This window comes from Akebia trifoliata, chromosome 8, assembly GCF_017979445.1.
Source record: "Akebia trifoliata isolate Shusen 1 chromosome 8, ASM1797944v1, whole genome shotgun sequence".
Lineage (NCBI taxonomy): Eukaryota > Viridiplantae > Streptophyta > Magnoliopsida > Ranunculales > Lardizabalaceae > Akebia > Akebia trifoliata.
In genome coordinates this window covers 5,157,009-5,180,958 of record NC_141382.1, presented here as the reverse complement: position 1 = coordinate 5,180,958, position 23,950 = coordinate 5,157,009, and the positions used below count along the sequence as shown (strand labels likewise).

The window sequence follows — 23,950 nt, the reverse complement described above, 5'->3', positions numbered from 1 at the left end:
AGCTCCACAACAAATATCGTTGTGCACATGATGAGCCAGATTGTGGTGCCAGTCGACGTGGGAGACATGTATGACAGGTGCATTATGATTGGGAAAGGAATGAACCCCCCAAGGGTGACGCATCCAACTGGAAGATAGATAATGGGAGAACCCTTATCGTCATGTAGGACGACGGACAATCCAACAATGCCACCTAGGACTATAAAGGGAACTTATTGCCTCTTCCAAGTAACATGATCATCATCATCAAAGACTTATCCCAAATGTCTAGGACTAACTGAAAATAATGTTCCTCCATCCAATTATTCAAAATTCATGCATATAAAAAAATTTCAAATGCCAAATGTGTTCCTATGCTGAGCAAGTGATTGATTCAACTTGGAGGAGAGCATGTAAAAAAGCAAGGTCGGGTGAGGTGACCGACCATGTAATAACAAGTACAAGCTACATTTTCCCCGATTGAGTAGAACAAACTCTTTGAATGTTACATCTTCTTCTCCATTTGAAATCTTCTTCTTCTTCTTCTTCCTCTTCATATCTGTGTTTTCAATCTTTTTAATAAAAATTCTAATAACATCCTTAACTATTTATTTGTTATTAAAAGATTAACGTACTTATTATGATTGATTTGCCAAAACATTCACTCAAAACTATATAGAGCTACTATTGCCACTGCAATTCCTATATAAATCTTCAAAGAATTGTACATAGTTGGTGAGATTTTAGTAAAAGTTGGCGTGGCAATAGCAACTCTCTAATTATAATTTTCCCTTACAAGAAAATCTTGGCTCTGCCCTTGTTGGGGTGCCAATATCAACTTCTATTGGCACTCCAACTTTTACTTATTCTCAACCATTTCCTTATTTTCTTTATTTCTAATTGAGGTGTAATAAGTAAAAGTTAGGGTGCCAATAGCAGCTTTCACATTATATTTAATTTAATAAAAATTCTAATAACATCCTTGACTATTTATTTGTTATCAAAAGATTAACTTACTTCTTAAGATTGATCACCAAAACATTCACTCAAAATTGTGAAACTCCAGTAAAAACCACACTATTTATAATCTTTACTAATAGTAATAGAAGATCAGTTAAGTTAAATTACAAAAATACCCTTCTCAAAGTTAGTTAATAAATAATTAACATGGGGATATTTTTGTAAGTTAAAACAGTTTCGACCCTTTTGTTTAAAATCTAATTCCAAAACTGGTAATTATTAACCCTTTTTGAAATTAAAATGAATAATATTCATTTTATGGGACTTTCAATTTCAATTTCAGTTTTTTTTTACATCATTGGACATCAAGTGTCCAATAGACAAACGGATTCGATGTTAAGCGAATCCTTTATACTTTCGGGCCCGTTCGCCACCCTTAGTTTTACCACACACTTTAACAAATGCGTTTTGTCTTACATGGGTTAGAAGTTTCGGAATGAGCTGATTTTTGGTGAGGATGATCTCTATGGTGAGGAGATCATCCTCACCAAAAATCAGCTCATTCCAAAACTTCTAACCCCATCAAAATTGATTTACAAAAAATGGACGGTCCATGATTTTTCAACGTGTAAACATGGGGCTAAACATTTCGGAATGGGCTGATTTTTGGGGAGGATGATCTTCTAATCATAGAGATCATCCTCACCAAAAATCAGCTCATTCCAAAACTTCTAACCCATGTAGGACAAAAAACGTTTGTTAAAGTGTGTGGTAAAACTTAGGGTGCTGAACATTTCCCATATAGGGAAATGTTCAGCACCCTAAGTTTTACCACACACTTTAACAAACAACAAGGGAAATGTTCAGCACCCTAAGTTTTACCACACACTTTAACAAACGTTTTTTGTCACTTTAACAAACGTTTTTTGTCCTACATGGGTTAGAAGTTTTGGAATGAGCTGATTTTGGTGAGGATGATCTCTATGATTAGAAGATCATCCTCCCCAAAAATCAGCCCATTCCGAAATGTTTAGCCCCATGTTTACACGTTGAAAAATCGTGGACCGTCCATTTTTTGTAAATCAATTTTGATGGGGTTAGAAGTTTTGGAATGAGCTGATTTTTGGTGAGGATGATCTCCTCACCATAGAGATCATCCTCACAAAAAATCAGCTCATTCCGAAACTTCTAACCCATGTAAGACAAAACGCGTTTGTTAAAGTGTGTGGTAAAACTAAGGGTGGCGAACGGGACCCTTGTTTAAAATCTAATTCCAAAACTGGTAATTATTAACCCTTTTTGAAATTAAAATGAATAATATTCATTTTATGGGACTTTCAATTTCAATTTCAGTTTTTGTTTACATCATTGGACATCAAGTGTCCAATAGACAAACGGATTCGATGTTAAGCGAATCCTTTATACTTTCGGGAATCCCAAGGAAATCTCATTTAAAAATCTTGCGAACTCGGAAATAGAAAGTCTTAACGAACTTTCTTCTTTGAAATAGAAAGTTTTCAAATTAGAAATAGAAAGTCTATCATTTAATTCCGTTAGATCACTCTCAAAGTATCCGTTTTAGTAAATCATTTTTAGTAAGTTTTTCTTTTGTTATAAAACCAAGTTTTAAACTCAATTTACGATAGAAAACCAGATATTTTGAAGAATTCTGAGAAAGACAGAGAGACAGAGATATGGAGATGGAGATAGAAGAGGTCTGGAGCTGGAACTTTGAACACGAGATGTCTCGCATTGAAGAAATGGTCTTGACCTACCCTTATATTTCATTTGACACCGAATTCCCAGGTTTCTTACGTAATACTCCTCGTGATTCTTCTCAGTTGGATCGATACGAGGATTTGAAGTTCAACGTTGATCGCCTCAAAATAATACAATTGGGTTTATCGATCTCGGATGAGAATGGGAATCGTCCGATTTCAGGTGGGGTTTGGCAATTCAATTTCAACCATTTTAATCCAGAATTCGATTTCCAGGTTTCGAGTTCGATCGAATTACTACGACGAAATGGGATAAATTTGGAGAAAAATTTCATACAAGGAATTGATGTCAATGTCTTCTCGTCGAGATTTACAAATATTTTGTTGGGTAATCGAAGCATTAAATGGATTACATTTCATGGTTTCTATGATTTAGCATATGCAATGAAGTTGGTGATGAACAAGCCAATGCCGTATACATTGAGAGGCTTTTTGAGTTCCATCGATACCATTTTTGGACATGTTTACGACGTTAAATACATGGCTGGACTATGCCAAGGAATGAGAGGTGGGGAAATTGGATTAGAGAGATTGGCAAAGATACTGAAAGTAGAAAGAATCGGGACATCTCATCAAGCGGGTTCCGATAGTTTGTTAACGACTTGTTGTTTTTGGAAGATGAAGACAGAATTTGATCAATTGACGGAAAACAAATGCGATGGATTTTTGTATGGGATTAGTTCGAATATGCATCATCGATCTTATTTTGTTGGGTATCCGATTGGTGATCGATATTGCAACCCAGGTTATGGACAGCAGTGTACCAATCACTATAGCTATCCAGTCTATCCACAGCAATGTGGCACATTTGTTCACAGTTTCTACTTTCCGAGGCCAATGTGGAAGATTTGATCAGTGTTAGTTTTTTGTTTTTCTCATTTTTGTTTCTAATCAAAGTTAATTTTCTGTAATATAATGGTTTTATTTTTTTTATTTTGTTTTTAATTTCTGTAATATAAGTGAATGGTTGTATTTTGATTTTATGATATAGAACACTGATTGGAGATTGCTAATTGCAGAGATTTCTATCTCAGGGTCTATATAAGCCAGCTTGCATGTGAAAATTGGTTGGAAAATAGTTTTGGGGGGGAAAATATGATTTAAATGTGTATTTTTTTATTCCAAGTCTTCTCAGAAAAACTATTTTCTCAAAGATAATAATTTTTCCATCTTGGCTGGTAAATATTCTTTAATCCAACTCCTGAGGTTGATGATTTTGTCACTTGTGCAAAAATCGTTCTTTTTTTTTTTTTTTGACAATGAGATCAGTAACTGGGCTTTGGCAGGAAATTTAAGTATGTAGTATCAAATTTCCTATATGAGTGTTGAGAGGAAATTAAAAGAAACTTGGAAAACTTACCATTTTGGAAAAAAATTAAGTTAGTTATCAGTGAGATTAAAAACCATTTTGATAAATATTTTGAAATCCAGAATGGTTCAATAATTTTGGTATTTACAAATTTAGCCAACTTGAGAGGCTGTGCAAGGAATCACATTTGGACCTCAACTTAATATGGTCACAAAATGAATCGTACTAAGGGTTCAATCTCTATTGCTATAGTAGATTTTTTACGAGGGAACAAAAGGAATAAAAAGAAAATTTAAGAACTTACCATTTAGGAAAAACTCACACACACACACACATTACAAAAATAAAAAAAATCACCACAGATAGATACATGGGTAGAGAAGTAGGAGATTAAAATGGGATGAATATGAGAGATGCAAGCATCATTCGACGAGCACATTACAATGTACTTGCCACACTCTTCTCCCCTTTTCAATATTGGATAGCTGCAAGAGGAAGAAAATCTATATCAGATTCACCAATTTTTGGGCACAAGTAACTATAAGAGTTCAAGAAAGATTTTTGCCTCCATAGGAGTTAGGGGTGCAACTTGGTCCGGTTCGAACAGAGAATCAAACCAAATCGAATAAGTTGTGGTTCGGTTCTGGGTTTAGAAAATGGAGAGCCGATCAATTTGGTTTGATTCCAGTTTAAGGCTTATATAAAACTGAACTGAACCTTATATAATAAATAAATATATATATTCATTTATTATGAATTATTTTAGGACATAAATTAACATTGAAGGATTTACAGTGGGGACAATGGGGGCAGTTGCCCCCCACAAGACTCTTTGAGACCTTTAAGGAGTAATTAGTAATTTATAAAAAAAATTTGAATACTTAAGAGTTTACCCCTAACAAAAGTTTCTAAAATCTCTTATTACCCCCCTACAAGAATTTTAAATACCTTGATGGGTTATTGATAATTTAAAAATTATAATTTCTTATGAGTTCGCCCCCCCCCCCCCCCCCCCCCCCAAACAATTTCTAAAACCTAAAAGGACTTTGAATATTTTTTTTTATTACTCCAATTTTATGTTTATTATTTATTTTTTTATTAAAAATATCATTTCGAACTAAGTTCATAGGATATTGATAACCCATGGCACTAACCGAATCAATTTTTGTTTGATTTGGGTTGGTTTGGTTCTATTTGCATTTCAGGTCGGCTGGGTTCTGGTTCACATTTAGTGGAACCGAACTAAGTTGCACCCCTAATAGGAGTGAATGTCAGGGGGAGGGGGGATACCTGTGGGGGAGGAAGTGCAGGACACAGACACGGACCCTCTTGGAACCATCTGCCAAATGCTTGCATGGGAAGTGATCGTCTACGGCACCAAAATCATTGCAGACCTACAACGCAGTATACGTGAATGAGTACACTGAGAAAGAGGAAATGAAGAGCTGTATTGTAACTTTCATTGGCCTATTCGAGAATCTGATGCTATAGTGGAAATAAGGCATTTGCCAATGTTAAAGGCCAAGGAAAGAGAGAATTAAAAACCTTGTGTTTGAGAATCCAAAGTCTTGATTCAGTTTTGTTTTCATAATCAGAAAAAATGAAATAGTCTCTAATTCTGCAATAGGACTTAACCCAGCTTATTTAAGCATTGAAAAGTTAGAATATTTTAATATAAATGTGCCAAAAATATTTTTATATGGCCTAATTCATATACACAAGTTTTAAATAAAATTTTGGATTATAAATTATCCAAATTAATGAGGTTAAAACTGATATCCATATCTCCAACCTACTCTAGGATTCCAACATCAAAATTGATGGGTGGGTTAGTGGTTATCCTATTATAACGCAAGCACGTGGCACCCACCTATTCATAGGTGGGCCATTCTCCTTTCCCTCCTTGCTACACAGCTTTTTTGTTTCTTGAAAATAGATGCTCCCATCATCACTATGTTGACGAGATTGGTGTAGAGCACCTATTGCACACAACTTTTGCGAAGTGAATCCAAGTTTTTTTTTGTTAGATTAGTATTTTTGTTCAATTAAAATCCTAGATCCATTGGCTTGTGTGGTTTTATGTTGGAGAAAATCTCCAAAACATGAAATGATCTCTGGTCCATTTGATTTATTCCTACTCTGAGTATCTGTTAAATCATTGAATCTCAGCAACCCAATATTGGGGAAAAAATAAGTCTGTAGAGACGCGCTTATTTACCTGATTTTGAAGTGCTCCCACCAACATGAAGCATGAATACTTTCCAGAATTGGCACTGAAGTAGTAACCGCTCTGCAAGGAACATTCGAAGAAGATTAATATGATTTTCAGTGTCCAAAATAGTGAAAAATCGATCTTAAAGGGAAGTCCAATAACACACCTGGATGTATATAAAAAATAAGTATATTAGAATTATTTAAACATAAAATTAGTAGAAACCACTGAAGCAGTTGCTTCTATATCCCATAAAAGTCTTAAACCAATGTTCGGAACTTCTACTAGCTCCAGAAGAAAATTAATCACCTAGCACAAACAGGCCTAAAATATCAGAAGATTGAAATTAATGACTTGGGTTTAGAAGGAATTGAAAAGAGCCACCCATAACGAATTGTGGAGCCAACTATATAAAACAACAGCAAAGCCTTATCATTAAGATTTGGGATTGGTTAGCACAATGTTATATATGTATACGATAAATCAAAACAACAAGAAAAGAAAGAAACAATTGTGCATAACATCTGGCCAGAAAATCTAACAAAAATAAACTCAACCACGTCAATTTGGATTTGGTTGGATATTTGCTACCCCAATAACGAAATGGGTGTGTGAGCGATAGTCCCATATCGCCTGGGTATCATAACCTTGGGCTATATATATAAACCTGGGGCAATCCTCACCTTACCAGCCAGTTTTGTGTGGATGAGTTAGGCCCATGGGTTTTTACATGGTATCAGAGCGGGTAACCACAAGGATGTAGGAGACACATTACACGTGAGGGGGACTAGTGATAGTCCCACATCACCTGGGTATCATAACCTTGGGCTATATATAAAGCTGGGGCAATCCTCACCTTACAAATCAGTTTTGTGAGGATAAGTTAGGCCCATGGGCTTTCACAGTGGGGAGTCGAACATTATCATATGTTAGGGTCAGCATTGGGGACTCAACAGGTTTCTTAACAAATACTTCAATAGACTCAAGGTGTTGGTATTTACCAATGTAGTTAAGGGCGAAAGGCACACTTAAGGCACAAGGCATTCTAACATGTATAAATATGAGGTTTATAAACATGTTAAAGTACTCAACACTCGAAGAAGAAGAAAGATCAGCAATAGCTGAAATATTAGAGGAAGAAGACCAAGAAGAGAAGAAGTAAAAGAAAGTCAGTAACAAGTATTGTTGCTGCTACAACATAACAACTAGGCCTATCAATGGGCGGGTCTAGGCCAGGTTTGGTTGAGCCTAACCAGGCCCAAAAGAGTCGTGTTCTAACTTAGAACAGCCCTATACCCTATCAGTCCTTAGTCAACTAAGTTCTACTGAGCTCAAGGCAAATAAAAATGACAAAAATGTCAAATTCAACATTTTTAATGGTTAAAATTTATAAATGCCAGTTAAATCTTTTTTGTATGTTACGATTATACAATCAAATCTAAAATTGGTGTCTTATTTGAACAAGATGCAATAATTTTATTCAGTTTATAGTGAGGTGTGCACCTTGAGTGAGCCGCAATCATGATGCACGACTTGGTACGCCTCACATGCTCGGTCTTGAGACACGTCTGAGACGCATCAAGGCACGCCTTGACTACACTGGTACTAAAGCTCATAAGGTTTTGAGCACCCTTCAATCGTAAGGCTTGAAAGACATCGTTTCTCAGCAACAAAACGACCCAACTCATCCCTGTGCTATAAAAATACAAATGAAACCCCAAGGTGAGGAAAAAACATGCAAATGGACATAAATAGTGTACCACTTTTGAAGCTTTATTCGAACACTCACTCTTGCAAATCTGAATTAAGTTAAAAATTAAAAGACAGTACGTAACACCCAAAAAATCCTACCAAATTTAGATGATGAAAATAATGCCACAAAACATCAAAAACCATCTCCTCAGTGCAATGAAACCCATAGGAAACAATTCCAATTGTTCATGTGTGTAAAGCAGTCAAGATAAGGGGGAAAAAAGGGTTAGCCAGTCATCCTTATAAAACCAAAGATCAAAAGATGGACAAAAGGGAAAATCAACCACAAAACATTGAGATCCTCCTTATATAACTAAAGAACAAAAGAAAGATGTAAAGAGGAAAAATACCCAAACAAAACATTGAGAACTATATTCTCCATAGTTTGAAACACATGGAGAACCATTCAAATTATACATGTGTGTGTGTGTGTGTGTGTGAGGCAATCCAGGAAAGGAAAAACTATCAGGTTACCCTTGTAAAACCAAAGATAAAAACACAGACAGACAGGAAAATGAGCAGAGTAAGCCACTCATCGATGGCGTCGCCATTACATGTTCCAGAAGATATTACTTACAGGTTTGGATGGCTCGAGGACGGAAGCCTTCCTGATGGTTTCTTCGAGGAGAAAGTGTGTCGTCTGCATCTTCAATTAACGATGATCTTCTTTTGAGATGAAATCCTTCAATCGAGTGTGAATTCTATCCAAGGGAGATGCAGCAGCAAAGAAGTCTCAAACTCATGAAGCCTTCAACAGTTCGCACGACAGTGAGTTCAAAACTCAACGGACTTATTTGACTGGGTCACTGGATAACAAATAAATACATATAGTTGTTTTAAATATTAAAAAATTTATTTTATAAATTTAATATAAGTCCTTCAACCCAGTTCCAATGGGATGAACATTTCCTGTTTAGTAAACCAGATCTAACATTACCTATTTAGTAAAACAGATCTTAGATTGTCCGTTTTATGAAACATTAAGGGAAGGGTATTCTAGTAATTTACAATATACATTAGAGAAGGTTATTTAAGTAATTTCCATATAAAATTAATATTTTTTTACTATTTTCTTAAAATATTTTAATTCCGAGAACAATTTTTTACTAATTTCAGAATTAAAATGAACAATGTATCGTTTTGGTAAAATTTTCAACGCATGTTTTGGTAAATCACCCTATAAAATGAATCAATTTGCTAATATAAGTGCTTTAGCTAATGGTGTATTACAAAATTTGGCACACACCGATAATATTTCTCCAACATAATCTATAATTGCATCACAAGCATTTAAATTTTTTTGTTTTTACCAAGAAGATAAAACCGTTCATTTAAACAACCTCTTGAAACCTAATCATTTAAAAATATCAACAAAACAAAGAGGATATAAGGGCTTTAGCTCCTGCAATAGGACTAGAAAAAGATGAAGCTCTACAAAGGGTTGAACATAGCAGCATACATAGTCCATGGTGGTGACCCACTTGTGCAGAACACCAAACCTAAAATAAAAATACATCTTTAAGACTCATTTTCCCTTCTCTATATAACAAACTAAAAATGCATTACCTTAAAAACTAACTAGGTTAAAGGTTTACCATAAATGAGTCAAAGAAAACCCAACATAGGATAGGTAAAACGAATTTTTACACAATGAAGCAAGGGACAATGTGAGAATCTGAAGTTGTTCAAATTTAATTGAGTAACTGCATGCAGAAGGAAAAAAATATATATAATATATTTACAAGAATAATTAGATTACAAAATTCAGTTATGCTAATACATATAAAAGCAAGCCTATAACCAAGGAGACTTAATCATCATCATCAGCTTCACCAAAGTACATACAATGAATTTGGGGCCGGCCAAATGAATACTATTTCAATATTCCATTCTGTCTAGAGCCACGTCTTCTGTTATAAAAAATATTTTTGTATCCACTTTGAGTATCCCAATCCCTGGTTTTTAAAATTTGAGCCCACATTTTGGATTCCAAAATGTTAAAATTTTGCAACAATATTAAGGTGGTCAGTCTTGCTTGTTGGCCAATCAAATTCACTTGCTGGGAATAGCTTTTCGTATCTTCCAAAGAGTATGATTGTAAAAATAGTCACCAAGTAGAGGTTACAGAATAAGTTGGCGAAGGAAAATTTCATAAAATTCAGTAAAATCGGAAAAAATGGAGTTAAGGTTAGGATTGTAATTATTCCTAATTGTTGGTGTTATCATATTATACATTACATACCATCAAATCCCATACTAAACTACAATAATAAATCACTAACCCCATATTGATATCATCCATGCATCCACAATAAATAACCACAGGTCAAGAACACATTCAAGGTTGATATTGTACCTGTCAAAATCATCAAAACAATGTTTCTCTCATTTGCATAATCATTATCTTACACTTTATCAGTAAAATGGTCACCATCATCTTCATCAAGGTCATACTCACTTACTAGTGCATCAAGGTCATCTATCATTTTTTCCGATTTAATTGTAAAGATCGTGATCTAATCTTTAAGTTTGTGATTTAACAGCAAATTTCGATGAAGAAAAAAGCCATGACTTAATCACAAGTTTTTCAATAGTTGAAGACTTTGGTGACTATGATTGTAAATACACGCTTCAATTTCTACAGCTTAGGGCACTAGACAGGTGGTTCAAAAAAGTTTTATTTTTTATCTCCTGCAAATAAAGGAAATGGTGTGGTCTCTACAATGATCTATCATAAAAAGCAAAGGACAAGATTGCTCTGATTGCTACAAAAGGCTGTCACTAAAAGATGGCATGACCAAGGTTTAAAGTTCCATACTGTAAGAATGTCTTGGCTGTGGCATACTAGATTGTTTCGTCTATGACCGAATGGAACATTGATCTCAAAGTATTCAATGTTTCAGGATTGTTTGGAATTGCCTCAAAATGTTTCCAAATGTCCTGAACGAGACAGTTTTTTATCTCCTGATTGAGAAAATGCCTCAAGAAGAGGTTTTAAAGCTTGAGCGTTTTAAGGCTACTTTGTTGCTTCTACGAATTTTGACTGGCACCAAACGAAGTACATATGATGAATGCAATTTATGAATCTATTTAGTCTTCAAAAAGAAAGTACAGGTGAAAAGGTTGACATGGACTATAGGCAGGGGCGGAGCTGGTGGGGGTAATTGCCCCCCACAGAACTTTGAGACACCCCTATATTTTCAACTAATTACATGCCCCATTTGTCCCCATTCCCTCACCTCTCTCCTTATTTGCCTCCACACCCTCACCTGATGACATTGCCTCTTGGCAGGGCCTTCTCATATACTAATTAGAAATGACCTAAATATCCTTTTCTTCAACTTCTAACCAAAAACGTCTGAATTTCTCCCTAAAACCATTCATCTTCAAGTTCTTTAACTATACAACTAACCATAGTTTGCCCCCACTACAAGAAAATCCTGACCCTGCCCCTGACTATAGGAAAGAAAAAATCAAACAGAAATACTAATTTTGAGAAAAAGAAAAAGAAAAAAAAAAAAAAAAGGTCTTCCCTCTTAAGGAAAAGGCCAGCGAAAATAATAAACAAGTCAGATTGAAGACTTTTTTTTCAAACAGAGTAAAAGTTCAAAATATAAGCTGAACCTAGAAGATGCAAGTCAAATTTCAATCCAACAGAAATTCCACTGAAAGTCCTTAAGAAAGGCTCACTTCATCATCGTCATATCATCAAAGCCTTGTCCCCAAGTATTCGATTTGGCTGAACGAATCTCATTCCTCTATCCTATTCTATCTAAAGCTGTAACTTCGACTAATTGAGTCCTCAAATCTGTTCTATCTGCCTCAATTCACGTCCATTTTGGTCTTCCTCTCACATTCCTTTTAGATGGGGCTGTTAATTTTTATTAATTCATTATATATACATACACACATCACACACAAACGGATGTCTCCAAAGTGACAAACATATTTTGTATTAGTTCCAACTTATTTTAAGGCCTCTCTAGTCTCAAACTGTGTTATCAGATTCATGCCAACTAGGCCGAACCGCAAACTGCTATGCCTCATATATACATACTGTAGCAAGGCTCTGCTACAAACTTTATCATCTTCCTCTTCCTTAAATCACCTCCACACCTCTCGTCTTCAATCCCTATCACCCCTACAGGGGTTCTCTTCCACTTTACACTCTAATCGCATCATGCGATAGGGGTTTGAGGTCTATTTGGAGCCTGTGATCAAGTTGTTCTCTCAGCAAGGCTACTGCTTGGAGTTAATGATAACAGCAACGTGATGGTATAGTGCTGGTTTGCTGAAGATCAAGCCTGCAACTCCACCAAAGTGCTTTGTGACCATAGTAGAAAGGTGTGTTTACACCTGCGATGCTATTGTTAGGTTGTTTTGAAGCCCACGATTACAACAAATTGTTGTTATGACCTTTGCAACTAGAGCAGAAAGGTGTGTTTGAACCTGTGATCACTGCAGAGGTGCAGTTTGAGGCTGGCGAACACAGCAGAACTCCTGTTTGAGGTCTACGATCATTGCAGAGGTGCAGTTGAGTGGCTGCGATCACTCCAGATCCTTTGGTTGGAGGCTACGATCACTCCAGACCCTATTTTGGAAGCTGCGATCACTGTAGCCTTGTTACTTGAAGATAACAACAGCAGTAGCAGAATATTTTCTTATTTTTTATTTTGACCTCCCTTCAAACCAAAACAACATAGATTTTTTTTTTTATGACCTCCGAAATGTCTTCTTCCTCGATCACCGGTGATAGTGCTAATTCAAGAGGTCTTTCCTCTTATTCGACTGACTTTCCAGGCATCCAAATTACTACTGTGAAGTTAGATGGTCCTAATTATCTTCCTTGGGCTTGATCGGTTGAAATGTTTATTAGTGGAAAAGGAAAGATCAGTTACCTCACAGGGGCAGAAAAACAACCGGCACCGAAAGACACTACTTATCCCTAATGGTTTGCTAATGACTATGGTCCATTCTTGACTAGTTACGTCTATGCAACCACATATTGCAACTGGTTTCATGTTCTCCAAGACCGCAAAACAAATATGGGATTCCACAAAGAATATCTACTCGCAACGTCAAAACAATGTCCGTATCTTTAACTTGGAGCGTGAGATTTCCCGCCTTTCATGATGTGACTCTTCAGTCACTTCCTATATATCACAGCTACATACTCGATGGGAAGAGTTGACCTTCTTCTCCTCGTCTTATACTTGGAAGGACTCTGTTTATTAGGCATTATATGCGTCAATTCTGGATAAGAATCGAGTCTTTCAGTTTCTAGCCGGACTCCAAGATGAGTTTGAGTATGCGAGAATTCATTTATTGGGTATGGATTCCTTTCCGTCCCTACAGACTGCATATTCTTATGTATTGGCTGATGAGAGTCGTCGCGCAACTGTCCTACATCATTCTACAGGAGACCACTCAGTTATGCTTGCTAGCCTACCTTCTCCACAGCCTCCTAGTAGGTCTCTACCTACCCGTCAACGACATAAGTGTAATCATTGTGAAAAATTGGGTCATGTGAAGGCTCGTTGTAATGTACTACATGGTCGTCCTCACCAGCAACGTCAACAGTCTTAACGTTCTTCAGCTCATGTAGTCTTTCAGCCGACTACTGATCTAGCACCTCCTGCAACTACTACAACCTCCTCGGATTGGGTATCTCTATCGCAAACTGAGCTTGACAAGTTCAGGAAATTCTTCAATCAGATGGAGACTTCATCTTAGCCAGTCTCTACATTCGTTCACTCAGGTACTTTTGCATCTGCACACAGTGTTTACACCACTTCCTCACCATAGATCATTGATTCTAGTGTCTCAAATAACATGACTGGTACATCCTCCCTGTTTAAAACCTATAGTGTTTGTACTAGTCGTCGCAAGGTTCGCCTTGCTAATGGTTCTTTCTCTTCTATAGCTGGTCAAGGTCATTTACCTGTTACATCTTCTTTATCATTAACTAACACACTGCATGTTCCTCAACTTTCTACTAACTTTATCTCTGTTAGTAGCCTTACCAAAAATTTGAATTATAGTACAATTTTTTATCCCTCTCATTGTCTTTCAGGATTTGGGGTCGAAGAAGACGATTGGCACTGGACGTGAAATGAATGCTTGTATCTCTTGGACGTACCTGGTTCACCTAGCACCCATTCTATCTCTAAGTTTAATAGTAATAGTAGTAGTCAATCTAATAAGGCTCTTGTAATGCGTTGGCATTTACGCTTAGGTCATATTTCCTTTGACTATTTGAAACACATATTCCCTACTTTATTTAATAATAATAGTTTGCTTGATTTTTCTTGTGAAACTTGCCAATTAGTTAAACATGTGCATTCTACTTATCCTATTAGTATGAATACTACTGCACCTGTTATGCTTGACCTAATTCATTATGATGTGTGGGGTCCTTCCCCTGTCACATCAACTCTTGGTTTTCGTTATTTTGCCTTATTCATCGATAACCGCAGTCGTACCACTTGGGTTTATCTTATGAAACACAAGAGTGAAGTTTATGAGATCTTCAAGCAATTTCTTGCTATGGTTCATACTCAGTTTGGTCGTACCGTCAAAACCTTCCGTTCTGATCATGGTACTGAGTACACCTACAGTAAGGTCTTGAAACTTTGTTTAAAATCTGGCATTGAGTATCAAATGTCTAATTTTAAGACCCCTAAGCAAAATGGTCGATAAAAAAAAAATGGCCATATACTAAAATTAGCTCGTGCCCTCTCTATTGGCATGAATGTGTCCCAATCCTATTGAGCCGATGCAATTCTTATTGTTGTCTATCTTATTAATCGGACCCCTTCCCGAGTTCTTTAGTTTGCCACACCCCTTTCTTAAATCTATCCGGATCGTCTTGTGTTTCCACTTCTTCTGCGTATGTTTGGATACGTCTATTTTGTTCAAATTCTTTACCAAACTCGTACTAAACTTGACCCTAAGGCCGTGAAATATATCTTTTTGGGTTATTCCTCTACTTAGAAGGGATACCGTTGTTACCATCCTGCTTCTCGACGGCATTTCATTTCTCGGGATATTTCTTTTTTTGAGCATATCCTGTAATACAATGGATCCGTTTGCATTCAATCTGAGTAGTTTCCCCTAGATTCCTATGATGATTTCTTACCTTCTTTATTTCCTCTTCCCATGCCTGTTCCTCCTTCTCCACCCCCTGTCAGTTTGTCACCTCCTCCACTACTAGTTTACTCTCAGCGTCCACGCGATACTGCCATCACTCCTATGCCAGACCAACTCGCCTCCAACCACGCCTCCTTCTGTACCCTGTGATGATCGTCCTATTGCCACTTATAAGAGTAAGCGTACTTGTATTTATCCCATTTCTAATTATATATCTGATTCTGCCCTCTCACCCTCCTATCGGAGTTTTCTTGTCTCTATTTTCGCTGTTTCTCTTCCTACTACTGTTGCAGATGCTATTACCCATCCTGAGTAGCAAGCAACTATGATTAATGAATTGAATGTTCTTGAAAAGACTCAGACTTAGAAAATTGTTCATCTTCCGCCTGGAAGGAAAGCTATGAGTTGTCGTTAGGTCTTCACACTTAAGCATAATCCAAATGGTTCTATTACTCGTTATAAAGCCCGTCTGGTGGCCAAGGGTTATGCTCAGACTTATGAGATTGATTATCAAGAGATATTTGCTCCGGTTGCCAAAATGACCACCATTCGCGTTCTCCTTTCTATTGTTGCTATTAGATGATAACCTCTCTTTCAGTTGGATGTTAAGAATGCATTTCTCAATTGTAATCTTCAGGAAGAAATCTATATGATCCAACCTCTTAGGTTTCTTACATCTACTTCTCCTGCACATGTCTATTATCTTCGTCGTTCTCTTTATGGCCTGAAGCAATCTCTTCGAGCATGATCTGAGCGTTTTACTAATGCCATGCATCAGTTTGGGTTCCATCAGAGTTTTACTGATCACCCTCTTATTACGTCATTCCCAAAGCAAAATCGTTGCTCTAATTGTTTGTGGATGATATTGTTCTTACTGGAGATGATGATGACATTACCGAGGTCAAAACTTACTTAGGACGTCAATTTGAGATTAAGGACCTTGGGCATCTTTGCTATTTTCTGGGTATTGAGACTGCGTGGTCCCATTCTGGTATATTTATTTCTCAGCGTAAGTATGTCCTTGATTTACTCAGTGACTCTGGTCAACTTGGTTCTCGTCCAGCTGGTACTCTTATTGAGTAGAATCACAGGTTGGCTGATTCTGAGGGAGAGTGTGTCAGATATTGATCAGTATCAGTGTCTTGTGGGAAAATTGATTTATTTGTCTATAACTCTCCCCGACATTGTCTATGCTGCTAGTGTTGTAAGTCAATTTATGCACTCGCCTCGAACATCTCATCTTACTACTGTATATCGCATTCTTAGGTATCTTAAGGAATGTTCTGGTCGAGGCATTTTGTTCAATAATCATGGTCATCTTCGCGTTGAGACATGGACAGATGCACATTATGCTGGTTCAGTAACTGATAGACGATCCATTTCTGAGTATTGTACTAAAGTTGGTGGCAACTTGGTAACTTGGCGCAATAAGAAGCAGGATGTGATCTCTTGATCAAGTACTGAGTCAAAATACCTAACTATGACACTTGAGGTGTGTGAGTTGTGACTTAAGATCTTACTAACTGATTTATGTCTTCCTGTGCCAGTCCCTTTCTTGCTATATTGTGATAATAAATCAACAATTAACATAACTGCAAATCCGGTTCAGTATGACAAAATGAAGTATATCGAAATTGATCGTCATTTCATTAGAGAAAAGATTATTTCTGGACAGATTTGTACTTCCTTTGTTCCTACATCTCAACAACTCGTTGATGTTCTTACTAAAGGTGTTAGTAAAACCTCCTTCAAAGGTGTCTTGTCCAAGTTGGGCGTTGTTGATATCCATGCACCAACTTGAGGGAGAGTGTTAAATAAATCTATGTCCTTTTTAGTCTTTTCCTCTACTCATCTTATGTAATACTTATATAGCCTAATTAGGGCTAATTAATCATATAATTTTTCTCTCAATTTCAACTTATTTCTTGATTGCCCAACATTCAACTCCAAAGCATAATCACCAAATTCTTCGACTTATTGAAAATTTCGCGATTGAATCAAGACTTTTTCAGTAAAACATGATTTTTGCAAGATTCGTGAAGCACGATTAAATAACGAACTTCACGATTAAATCGCGATCTTTGTGATTAAATCAAAAAAACAAAAGATAAATTTGATGCACTAGTAAGAGGATATATAACCTTGATGAAGATGTTGGTAAGTAACCAATGATGACGCAAATGAGGATATATATATATATATATGGGTAGCGATCAAGGGCAAACTTTTTGGCAAAACATTTTTCAAAACATAGGTTAGAGGTTTTGGAATGTGATGATTTTTGGTGAGGATGATCTCTACGGTGAGGAGATCATCCTCAAAAAAATCAGCCCATTCCAAAACTTCTAACCCCATAAAAAACAGTTTACAAAAAATGGACGGTCCACGATTTTTCAGCTTGTAAACATGGGTTAGAAGTTTTGGAATGGGCTGATTTTTGGTGAGGGTGATCTCCTCTCCGTAGAGATCATCCTCACCAAAAATCAGCCCATTCCAAAACCTCTAACTCATGTTTTGAAAAATGTTTTGCCAAAAAGTTGGCCATTGAACGCCCCTATATATATATATATATATATATATATATATAGTATAAACCTTTTTTTTTATAAATATAACTTTATTAATCAAAGAAAAAGGACGAGATGGCCCCCTTACATAACAAAGAACCAAGAAAAGAAAGAGAACAAACAAACACCACACACGCCATTAAAAGGAGCGAAGCTCCTCCCACTTAAAATACAAAGTCCTCAAAAAACACTCCATCAAAATCCTTGCTCATCTTACACCAGTAGAAGAGCAAACCCAAAATCACCTTGTGAAACATACTCTCAACTCCCTGAAAGGCTCTTCTATTCCTCTCTTTCCAAAATCCCAAACAAATGGCAAAATCAAGAATGGATCAAATTTAGGAACACCCATTCAACATGGAAAAAACAAAAGAAGTGATTCCAAATTTCATAATCGAAAAGACAACCAATCAAGATATGGTGACCTGATTCCCCACGTGCCTTGCAAAGACAACAAAAATTTGGCCATGAAAAACTCCGCTTAATTAGATTAGCTAAGGTAAGGATTCTATCAACAGAAGCTAACCAAACAAAAAACACAACTTAAGAATGAACAAGGCGAGACCAAACGAATGCCTCTGGGAATGACAAATCCAAATTGGGGAGCAAAGCATTATGAAACAATCGCACTGAAAAGGCTCTTTCCTTATTTTTGTTACACTCTTTTTTGTCTTACTTGGTCGACACAATGTGGGTAGATTTGATAGTTTCTAGCAAAGACGCCACTTCGTTAACCTCCTAATCATTGAGATTCCTCTTGAACCCCAAATTCCATGTTTGCCCATTCTCATTGCGAGTCACACTCTTTTCCACCGTTTCATTTTTATTCAAAGACAGCATATATGGAAGGAAATTGTGAATATAAAGGTGCATTACCACACCAACTGTCCTCACAAAATTGAACCATATTCCATCTCCCTACCTTGAACTTGATCCCCATATTGAACTGATGAAACACTGTTCCAAACAATGCACCCATAAGATGACCTTGACTCCCCAGTTTCCCAACCGAATTTTGTATTCTCATACTTTGCACTTATTAATTTCCTCCATAAACTCTATGTTTCTTCCACAAAACACCACAACCATTTACCTAGCAGAGCCTTGTTTGTCCTCTTTGGACCCTAGTACAATATAAACCTTGAATATGTTGTAGACCTATGATTATTTGTTGTAGACGATGGATGATGCAATATAATGTTCAATAATTTATTATTGTAATTTAAGATGAGATTTGTTAATAAAATGTGATAACACCACTTGTTTGGAATAATTACACAAACATATAACCCTAACTCAATTTTTCCCTATTTTTTTCTAATATTATTGGATTTTTCAATTTTCTTTGTTGCCGACTTATTCCCAAACCCAAACTTGGTGACTATGCTCCCAAAGAACATAAGTAGTCTGTTTGTTGTCTAATAATAGTCTCCTTCAAGTTTGGTTAAGATGCATGTACCACATAGCAATTTGAACTGTTTATTTCTAAGTATATCTATTGCATCATGTTCAATCACTCCAGCCTCATAAAGAATAGAATGAATATCAAATTCAAGGTATTTCATGGCTATCAATTTTTCTAACCCTTCATTGCTATGGGTATCATTACTAAAGCCTTTTGATTACAAATTAATTCTCACATGTTTAGATTACAAATTACCTCTCCACCCACACCCACACCCATGTCCCCTTTGCTCTAATATACAAATACTTTTTGTCCATTCATCAAGCTTCTCTTCAGACCTCAAAATAATCAAGATGATCCACTACTTACCATTCTTTTTCTCTTTAAAGATAAAGTTCACCAATCAAACATAGGAAAATGCTATTTTCTATGCCCAATCAAACACACCCTTAGTTTCATTAAGATACATCAGTCACAGCACTCTAGAGAACAGCTCCACCTAAACCATCTAGTTATCATTCTGTTTTGTACATCATTTTCAATCTATCTATCCTTCTAGATGACAAAACTAGGGTAAAGAAAATATGCATGCTGCATGGTATTTCATCTCCATCAATTTTTACTAGCCTTTCATTTCTCTATGGGGTGTCATTACTAAAGTTTTACTTCATATAATCCTAGTTATAGTTACTCTAAAGTCATTCCACTACAAATCAGCTCCAACACCTAATTTGCAGTGACTCAATTTCTTCTCTCATCAACAAACATTACATCACTTGCAAATAACACACACCAAGGTATCTGCTCGATATGAGTAGTTTTCCTTTATCAATAACTAGAGCAAACAATTATGGAATCAAAGCCAACTCTGAAAGTAAACCAAATGCAACAAATAACTTTCTTGTCTCCTTGCCATTTTTCCTCACATTGTCAAAACTCTCATGTATGTCAATTAAGCCAATACATACATTTCAAGCTCTTTTCATCTCCACTACAACTCTCTAAGCAATTTGTCATATGCTTTGTTGAAGACAATAAAACCAAATGAAGATTCATTCTCTTTTCCTTGTACTTTTTCCATTATTTATCCAAGTAAAAAAGACTGCCAGTTTGCCACTATAGGTGATATCCCTGACATAAGCCAAATTAGTCACTTGATATCTCTACTCTTCTCTTAATCTTTGTTCCACCAATATGTCTCATAATTGTGTAGTGTGACAAGTTGAATGCCCCAATAGTTAGTGCAACCAGTATGTCCCCTTTGCTCTTATGTGTAAGTACTAAGGTACTTTTCTTCCTTCATCCAAAATATTTTCAATCTTCAAAATGTCATTGACAACTTAGTTAGCCTAGGCAATCCACCCATGTATTTTATTCATCGAATATAGAGAAGTTTACCCTCTTCGAAATCACACCTTATCGTATGCTAATAATATCGACCAATGTACATTGTCAATAAAACTATAAGGTGATTCAACTTTTCCCTAAAATTTTCCATCATTTGTCCAAGTTAAAAATACTGCCCATACGGTAGTGTGACAAATTGAACGTCCCTGTAGTAAGTGCAACCATGCATGTCCCCTTCATTCTTGTTTATAAATACCTCCACTTATCAACAACAAACAACCAGAAAAGTATTTTTCCTCATTCGTCAAACATCTTTTTAGTCTTCAATATATTGTTACCTGTGTAACAAGCCAAGATCAACTACTTGTCGTTTAAAATATCAAAATGTATTGGTATCTACGTATCAGTATCAACCGAGACCGATAAGACATTCAATGCTTCTGGAATGTCTCAAGTTGTATCAACTGACAACCAGTACTATATCGATTTTTTCATAGATCAAAACATTCACTCGATTTGATATGATATTTTAACCTTGCTACTACTTCCCTTCCATTTATCAAACATCCATTATTTCCCATGCATTTTCTTCATTGAAAATAAAGAAGTTTACCCTTTTCAAAATTATGCCATACTCTGCTAAAAATATTGATCATTGTATTTTTGTTCTGAACAATGTGACTTTGCCTACACCTCTTCATGAAATTTCTCTTATTCTCTCTAAAAAGCATTTCCAACACCTCTCTCATTATTTGCATGATATGGAGATAACATCTTATTAAATTATCTCTTGACTACTAACTTTAAAAAATCACAACAATTGATCTCTTTAAAATAAAGAGTCCAGTCATGTTTTTCTCTCATTCTCTCTCTTTCTCTTCTTCTTAGCACATCTCCAATGTCTTCTCAAATTGTCAAATTTGAAGTGTCATATCCAATTTTAAAAGAATATCATTTTGACTTTGAACTTTACACTCTCCAAACTTAAAGAATAATTGTACCATTCAAATATGTCATTAACACAAAAAGATGAAATACCAATAAAATTGCTCTTCAATAGAGATTTTTCGTACAATATATAACATAATTATATTATACATCAGATGAAGAGAGAGAGAGAGATAATGTGACTATTTATATTAAAGAACTACACTATTGTGATTTTTTAAAATAAGTAATTAAAGGACAATTTGACAAGATGTAATCTACATATCATAGAGATGGCAATAAAAGAGTTAGAAATACTCTTTCATATATATATATATATATATATATATAAGCCGAAATAGCTTTCTCGGGAGCCTCTGGGGGGTCGGGGTATGAAATCCCATGAGACTCAAGGAGCAGGGCGTCGTATCCCAGGGGTTCGACTAATACATCGTAAAGCGGGTCCAGGTTTTGGGTTATACCAAAGAAAGGGAAACCACTACCTCCCTATTTGCTGCTAAAAACAGACTCTGGAAGAGGTTTTTGCTAGGATGAATGCAACTTCTATGTATTTCCCATCGCATTTTCATATATATATATATATATATATATATATGGGTCCCGTTCAGCAACAAACATTTTGGCAAAACATTTTTCAAAACATGGGTTAGAGGTATTGGAATGGGCTGATTTTTGGTGAGGATGATCTCTACGGTGAGGAGATCATCCTCACCAAAACCGTAGAGATCATCCTCACCAAAAATCAGCCCATTCCAAAACTTCTAACCCCAATTTACAAGTTGAAAAATCGTAGACTGTCCATTTTTTGTAAACCATTTTTGATGGGGTAAGAAGTTTTGGAATGGGCTGATTTTTGGTGAGGATGATCTCCTCACCATAAAGATCATCCTCACCAAAAATCAGCCCATTCCAAAACCTCTAACCCAACCCATGTTTTGAAAAATGTTTTGCCAAAATGTTTGTTGCTGAACATTTCCATATATATATATACACACACCCAAAAGAACCATTGAAAAATTGTTCAAAAAAAAAAAAAATCATTACAAGACAACTCCCCTGGTGCTAATATAACATATTTGAAAAATATATAATTACTCTATATTTGAAAAACACAAAACTCAAATCCAAAATGATTGTCTTTTAATTTAACATTGAATAAAAAACACTCTTCAAAGTGTAATTTGACCATTTGAAAAAGCATTGGAGATATTCTTAAAAAACTCCAAGTCAAACCATTATTTCTCTTATGTTCTAATTAAGTACTATGAATTGCATATCAACAAATCTCTAGAAAGCCAAACAAGCCTTGAGTGGTGTTCTTTATGTTGACCTATGAAGTATGAATACCCAATTATATACAAATTGGAGATACATAAAGCTATCATTCAAGTTCTTATATGCATGGAATTAGACTCCATGAAAACTACACTTAACAAACATGGGAAATGGATGTAGCAGAACAAATTGATGGTGCATCAGTTTATGAGTAGTGCATGGATTTAAGTGCACCATTTGATTAAACACTCTTTTGGTGTGTGTGTGCGTGTGTGGTGGGGTGGGGGGGATTTGGATAAGTGCCTTTCCTTATACTACAGCCATATGGCAATTTGTTCTCTCCCACAAATTTTTTGATATATCCAAACCCAACCCAACCCAAGAGTAATTCAAACCCCACAAATTTCCTACCATACATTTTGTTGCCTCAATAATTCTCTCCCACAAATTCTCTTGATACATCCCAATTCCCAATCCTCTACAATGCAACCCGTTAACCAACCACATCCTCAAATCTTTCCACAAGTAACTAACTCGATCATCTAACTGAAAATCACAATTAAATATTATTAGAACAAAATATATTATATATGCACAAAAAAGGATACCATTTGAGGAATTGCAAAGCTTTAATGTAGCAGAGTTACAATTGTGAATAAAAGTTCCAGCATGTATCAGGCAAAAGAAATGATAAAATGGAGACTTGACTTGCACATTAGATCATACCTTCACTATGTGTTCCAAGAGAAACGCACCCATATTAGCAATTCCACAAAACACTCAATTTGTAATTTACAGTATCCATAAAGCAAAATAAATACTGAGATGTAAACTGTTGTTAATTGAATTGTACCTGTGTTTGTAGGGAAGAAGCAGATAGATCTTCAGAATTCCAACAAGCTTCCAAGTACAAACCTGTAACTTTTGTGGAAAAAATGGCAATTTAGAACATTTATCCTAGGCAAAATACACAATAGTTACAAAGAAAGTATCATTAAATCAAATCAAAGATACAAAAACAGAAAGAATTTCACACCTAGAGTCCAATCACACTTACAAGATGACCCACCAAAATAAACAACCAGTAATACCGAATCACCCTTCATCCCTAACTTTCCCTGCAACACCCATGTTGACATGGACAATTTATCCTCATTATCTTCAATGGCACAAGAAGTAAACAAATTCAAATGAAAGGCCATGAACATTTACACTATTAAATAAAAGACAAATAAAAATAAAATTATCTCCATGAAAGATTACACAACC

At 35.8% G+C, this 23,950-nt stretch overlaps 1 protein-coding gene and 1 pseudogene across 5 annotated transcripts; one reads left to right on the top strand and one right to left on the bottom strand.

Annotated features, from left to right (window-relative positions):
• Nucleotides 1–2,633: 2,633 nt before the first annotated feature.
• LOC147395655 (putative CCR4-associated factor 1 homolog 8 pseudogene) lies at nucleotides 2,634–3,569 on the top strand (annotated as a pseudogene).
• A 730-nt stretch (nucleotides 3,570–4,299) lies between these two features.
• On the bottom strand, nucleotides 4,300–23,924 carry LOC147395654 (uncharacterized). Of its 5 annotated transcripts, none has more exons than XR_015180343.1 (7): nucleotides 23,718–23,924; nucleotides 23,535–23,602; nucleotides 8,568–8,796; nucleotides 7,742–7,933; nucleotides 6,245–6,316; nucleotides 5,317–5,420; nucleotides 4,300–4,511 (listed from the first exon to the last, which is right to left on the bottom strand). XR_015180343.1 is itself a non-coding variant. In XM_086449729.1 (6 exons), the coding sequence occupies exons 3-6, from the start codon at nucleotides 8,634–8,636 to the stop codon at nucleotides 4,334–4,336; spliced, it is 423 nt and encodes a 140-aa protein (XP_086305855.1). In that variant the 5' UTR covers nucleotides 8,637–8,796; nucleotides 23,535–23,602; nucleotides 23,718–23,924; the 3' UTR covers nucleotides 4,300–4,333. The 5 variants fall into 5 exon arrangements, 1 of the variants encoding a protein (XP_086305855.1); XR_015180344.1 differs by lacking the exons at nucleotides 23,535–23,602; nucleotides 23,718–23,924 and adding exons at nucleotides 9,450–9,489; nucleotides 9,586–17,446; XR_015180345.1 differs by lacking the exons at nucleotides 23,535–23,602; nucleotides 23,718–23,924 and adding an exon at nucleotides 10,273–17,441.
• Nucleotides 23,925–23,950: the final 26 nt, after the last annotated feature.